The 6,168-nt window shown below is 32.5% G+C and overlaps 1 protein-coding gene across 1 annotated transcript; it reads left to right on the forward strand.

The window, feature by feature from the left end:
• The first annotated feature begins 352 nt into the window (after positions 1-352).
• Positions 353-3,102, forward strand: LOC113554539 (mannose-1-phosphate guanyltransferase beta). Its single transcript, XM_026958425.1, has 3 exons — positions 353-1,246; positions 1,649-2,189; positions 2,276-3,102. Exons 1-3 carry the CDS (start codon positions 1,073-1,075, stop codon positions 2,674-2,676), a joined length of 1,116 nt encoding a protein of 371 aa, XP_026814226.1. The 5' UTR covers positions 353-1,072; the 3' UTR covers positions 2,677-3,102.
• The last annotated feature ends 3,066 nt before the right edge of the window (positions 3,103-6,168 follow it).

A 6,168-nucleotide genomic window follows, 5' to 3' on the forward strand; every position in this document is an offset into this window, starting at 1 on the left:
TTAGAGATAATAACACTCAGTATTTACGTCTTGATTCTCCCATTCCCACCGTGGTCTGTCGCACATAACTACGTTAGTTACTTAAATAACTAACTAGTTAGTTAATCATGACTACTACGAATGCGGAATGACCACGAAATTTAAAAATTCTTTGTGGAAAACGTGCCACCCGATGCGGATCGCTATCTACCGGTAAAAACCAAAAGTAACGGTCACTATCGTCGGTGTAATCACCATTTTTGGCGGTGATAAGCTGATATTATCTCTGACGTACACGGTGATAACAGTATTTATTAATTATTTCGTAAAAAATAACAACAATAGTAATAATAATAATAATTATGTGTCCAACGCCGTCGTAGTTGTTCACCGCGATCATAAAAAGCGCGCCTGCGTTACGGTGACAATTATTTACGACAATAATTACCGTTTACCACGACGGGACGACAATAATTAATAACACAATCATTATAATTGATCATCTTCAACTATTATAAATTATATTACGTGCGTGTACTACAACAACACGACAATAGTAGTGATAATAATAATAATAATAATAATATAGTGGGTGTGTGCGTGTGCGTTGGCTTTCGCGTGCGTGCGGCAAACCGTCGTGGTCGCAGAGCGTTCGCGTTATCCCATTTCCCAATTCCCAATCGGTTCGACCCGATAAAGAATAAATGATCTGAGTGGCTGGCCGTCGCCGCCGCGTTCCGACCGACTCATTTCCACCGTCATACGACGTGGCACGTATTTAATGTTAATCGTCCGTGTGTCGCGCACCGCGTTGCTCTCGATCTCTGTCCGCACTATGGACCGTCCGCGTTTCCGAAGACGACACTCGACGACATCGTCCGCTGCCCACTCGTCGTCCGTCGCCAACAACCGTTCGAGCGCCGACAGCGTTTGACGGGTCTCCGCTGTACCGCCAACACACACCGACACGTCGTCGGCACACCGCCTCGAGCCGCAGACACACGCCGGAGACGAGTCACCGTAGATAACGACACCGGCGCAGCGACGTCCGTCGGCAACACTCGGGGCATGTTAAGTCCGTCGTCCCACTGACATGTGTGGCGTCGACACCAAAATGGCCGAAACCAAAGCGCTGATATTGGTCGGTGGTTATGGCACCCGTCTCCGACCGCTCACGTTGAGCCGGCCAAAGCCGCTGGTCGAGTTTGCCAACAAGCCGATGATACTTCATCAGATCGAAGCCCTGGTCACGGTCGGCGTGCGAGAGGTAAACAACCCCTGGCGTCGTCGGTCTATCCCGTTTTCGTGCACCTCTAATCAGTACGACTCGTTAGTCGACACCCCCCTTGTGTCTTGCACGAGACGCAGCCTATCCGTGCCAAAACAAAATATACCTTTGCACATTTATAATAACATATATATGAATTGAGTGAAATGGTCAGTTTTGTAGGCACTTTAGTAGTTTTTATTTGAAAACCAATAGTTTGGTTGTCTAATGTTTATAATTTCAATTTTCCCTCGAGCAAGTTTTATTATTACATGTATGTATAACTTGATTTCAAGATACCTAATTGGCTAGATCGCTAGATAATATCTTTCATACCTATTATTTTTTTTATACTTCAGTTATGGCAAATGATAATACTAATATAATGATTATTCAATTTAGGTTATATTGGCTGTTTCGTACCGTGCTGAGCAGATGGAAAAAGAGATGAGTGATGAAGCCAAAAAACTTGGTGTTCGGCTAGTTTTTTCACACGAATCTGAACCACTTGGCACTGCTGGACCTTTAGCTCTAGCCAAACATTTGTTGGCCAACAAACAAAACCAGCCATTCTTTGTTTTAAACTCTGATATTATCTGTGAATATCCGTTTAAAGACCTGATTGCGTTCCATAAATCACATGGTTGTGAAGGTACGATTGTGGTGACTAAGGTTGAAGAGCCGTCCAAGTATGGTGTTGTAATGTATGATGAAGACACAGGACGCATAGAAAGTTTCATTGAAAAACCACAAGAATTTGTTTCAAACAAAATCAATGCAGGCATTTATATTTTAAACCCGTCTGTGTTGGATAGAATTAAGTTGGAGCCAACAAGCATTGAAAAAGAAGTGTTTCCCTTTATGGCCCAAGACGGTCAACTATATGCATTTAACTTAAAAGGTTTCTGGATGGACGTAGGACAGCCTAAAGATTTCCTAACCGGTTAGTTGTTAATTTTTATGTATTTCATGAATTTCTTCTATGTATTTAATGTATAAGTACCTTTAATAATTCTTTGTTATTTTCAGGAATGTGTATGTACTTGACTTCATTAAAGACGCGTAGTCCGACTTTATTGTATTCTGCTGACGGTGTTGTTGGTAATGTTCTTGTTGATCCAACTGCAACTATAGGAGAAGGTTGTAAAATTGGTCCAAATGTTACTATTGGTCCAAATGTTACTGTTGAAGATGGTGCTTGCTTAAGAAGATGTACCATACTAGCAGGGGCCACAGTTAAATCACATACGTGGTTGGACTCTTGCATAATCGGTTGGCGTTCAGTAGTTGGATGTTGGGTTCGTATGGAAAATACTACTGTGCTTGGAGAAGATGTTATTGTTAAAGACGAATTGTACATTAATGGTGGACAGGTTTTACCACATAAATCAATCAGTACTTCTGTACCTGATCCTCAAATTATTATGTGATTAATATTATTATTATTTTTTTAAAATATTTAAATATTATTAGTTGTTAATTTTTTATATTTTTGTGTACATTGGGGAATTATTCATATTTATTTATTAAATATTAAATCTGGGTAAAAAAAAGGTCAGTCTTAATATTTTTGGATATATTTTATCCTAAGGCTAGATCAATTAAAAAAAGATTAAAACTTATTATATTAAATTCATTATGAGATAAAACAACTATTCTGACTTTAGATTTCCTAACTGTCGTAAAAAAATAAAAAATTGGACCTTTCAGATCCCAGGGCACGGAATTATATTATAATAAACAAATATGTAGAAATATTAAATAGCTATTTATTTTGTAACCTATCATAATAATTAGATTAATATGCATACTTCATGCAACACTTTATTGAAAAATAAACAAATTATTTTTTTTTATTATTTGTTTAAATGTATTTAATTAAAAAACACTTGCTTAAAATTATTTGATTTAAATTATTATACTATTAAAAATTAAAAGTGTTCAATGTTTTATTATGTACTCACATTTTTGTTTACATTGAATTTATGATTTTTCATAGTTAAACAACACCTTTATATTTTGTGTATAATAGTATAAATAATACTGGTAAAAAAAAACAACAATATTTATATAAAAAACATATTTTTAAGTGGTAAAGATTAAGGCTGTATGGATATATGTTAAACTATTTTAATTTCAATAGTTATCAATAATCTAAGTATTGTCAGGGTATTTTTATTATACCTAACAAGACTCGCATAATACTTTGAAAAACCTTTTACATTTGAAAAAACAATTAATAAGTAAATGATAACTATTATATTTTATTATATATGTATAATTAATAGTTACCTATTTAATACACATAAAAATAAATAGGTAAAAAACACTATTGAGTTACCTATCTCCTAATAAAAATGTGTATTTGATCAATAATACATTTCACAAATCATTTATTTTCTTATTATGGTTGTTACATGTATTCAATTGTACAATTAGTTAATGTATTTATGGTAATCAATCACTTATTTATAATCATTCATGAGACTCAATAAATATTTACTAAGGATAAAAGTGCAATAAAGAAAAACAAATTTGTCAATGCATTTTTATTACCATTTTATATAAGATTAATAGTTTTAATTCCAAAAATATAATTTATTTAAACTTTTTTTATTGTTTATTTTTATATACATTTGTAATTCATAATTGCAAAATATATTTCAAAAACACTTACTATAAGTAACTCTAAGTCCAATAATTTGTTTTAGAAGTAAAAATACAAGTTATTTTGTACACAAGTTATATTTTGAAGGTAAACATTTTTTTTTTTTTTTTATTAATAGCATTAAAAACTGAAAATATTATATTAAAATTTCTGTACTATTCTGTTAAATAAAACTATTTATATTTGCATGCTTGTGTTTTATTTTAGTTCCCAAATAATAGAACGAGTAATTTGGTTTTGCAGTTACATGTTTTTATGTTTCTTTAAATATATATAGATCCATAAAAAAAACCTATCAATTTCTAAATCAAATACTATTATAGTGTTGTGTATAGGATTTAGGAAATTGAATGTAAATCTTAAGTACTTTTAAATTCAAAAAAGTTGATGTCAGTGATTAGTTAAACTATTGATAAATAGTAATTTAAAATAGTATTTTAAACATAGTATTTTAAACATATCAACAAGTGCAGTTTTGTGACTTATAAAAATTTATTTAAATTAGAATGTCGACTTAAATATATTATACATATTAACTGTATAACGTTAATTGTGTAATATTAGGCAATACCTATAAATGTAAAAAGTTATGAATTTTATTATTGAAATAATTTATGGTCTGCAAATGATTAAATTGCAATTTTTTTTTTTTTTTAATTTTCTGATGCCTATTAGTTTAAGCTTTTTGTAATTAACTATCTTTAATTCTATAGGTTTCCCATTTTTTTTTTACACAGAACTTTTATATTATATTATTTTAAGAGGCATTGTGATACTACCTATACAACCAAAAATCATGCCGTTACCTACTACTATCCCATTTACTGTGTAGATTCTTCACTGTAGAATGTAGATAGGAAATACTTAACCTATATAATATATTAATTATGTCACTATGTTGCATATATGATATAAGCTCAAAATATTTAAAATTGTCTATACATAATATCTCTCGATATTGGCGCGATGTTTACCACCGACGGTTATAATGTATAAATAATTTTTAACTATTTATATAAAATATGATCACATCATAGATTAAATGTTTAAATGTATTTATCGAATGAATCTATTTTGTGTATGATGGTGGATGATTAAATAAATGTTAACCGATGTGTTAATTTTTCAAGATATTTACTAATTTTAAGTTATTTAGTCATCAAATCTTACCTCTCCGAAAGACACTTTAGCACTCGTGTTGGTGATGCTCTTTCGACTATATCCAAAATCTCTGCTGGTGTCCTTCAAGGGGGTATTCTTTCTCTTCTACTCTAAAATATTTTCGCTTCAGATCAACCTACTACGCCACACACTCTAGTCGCCGATTACGCTAATGACAAGGTAATTATCTCCATATGTTCTGACTCCACTACAGCTTCTAATCATCTGCAAAATCACTTATGTCTCATGGAAGACTGGTATATAAAATGGAGATTTAAAATTAATCAATCAAAATCCACTCATACCACATTTACCCTCAAACTCCTGTCTTGTCCTGCTGTCTCCATATATGGCACCCATATTCCTATCACTCAAACAGTCAAATATCTAGGCTTAACTCTTGATCGTAGGCTCACCTGGGCCCAGCATACTAAATCTAAGTATCTAAATCCAAACTCTCGTTTTCGATTACTTAAAACATTCCTTAACATACACACTGACATCAACACAAAACTACTAATCTACAAATCACTAATCAAGCCAGTCTGGACATACTTTGGGATAATGCAAAAAAATCAAATTTGAATAAAATACAAACCTTTCAAAATCTAGCTCTCAGAAAACTATTAAATGCCCCACCTTACGTCTCGAACGACACTATTCATTCTGACCTAAAAATGAAATCAGTCCTAGAGAAGCTAAAGCTCACTACAAACGGTTTCATTGCCGTCTGTCCTCCAACCATAACCCATTAATACGCAATCTTGCAGCTCCTTCCATTCCTGGTAATCCACCCAGACGTCTCAAACGTAACTGGTGCCGTGACCTTCTTGACCCCCCTTTATAATAATTAAAAAAAAATTGTAATCATCAGTGTGTGTCATTAATGGATGGCTTCTCACATCAAGCGTTTCATGTAAATATTTGAATTTTTTATTAATTGTTAAACTTGTTTATTTAATTAATACTTAATACGATATGTGTTCCTACTCTTATCATATATACTTATTGTGCCCCTATGTATAGATTGTATATTTCAAATAAAGAAAAAAAAGGTTATTTAAATACGTTATGTACTTATATACCATGAATC

The sequence above is a fragment of the Rhopalosiphum maidis genome, chromosome 2 (assembly GCF_003676215.2).
Source record: "Rhopalosiphum maidis isolate BTI-1 chromosome 2, ASM367621v3, whole genome shotgun sequence".
Classification (NCBI taxonomy): domain Eukaryota; kingdom Metazoa; phylum Arthropoda; class Insecta; order Hemiptera; family Aphididae; genus Rhopalosiphum; species Rhopalosiphum maidis.

Excerpts from the sequence above, each read along its gene's own strand:
- LOC113554539 (XM_026958425.1), top strand. The coding sequence starts at position 1,073 with ATGTGTGGCGTCGACACCAAAATGGCCGAAACCAAAGCGCTGATATTG. Across the intron at positions 1,247-1,648 it reads TCACGGTCGGCGTGCGAGAG|GTTATATTGGCTGTTTCGTA; the intron begins GTAAACAACCCC and ends TATTCAATTTAG. Across the intron at positions 2,190-2,275 it reads GCCTAAAGATTTCCTAACCG|GAATGTGTATGTACTTGACT; the intron begins GTTAGTTGTTAA and ends TGTTATTTTCAG.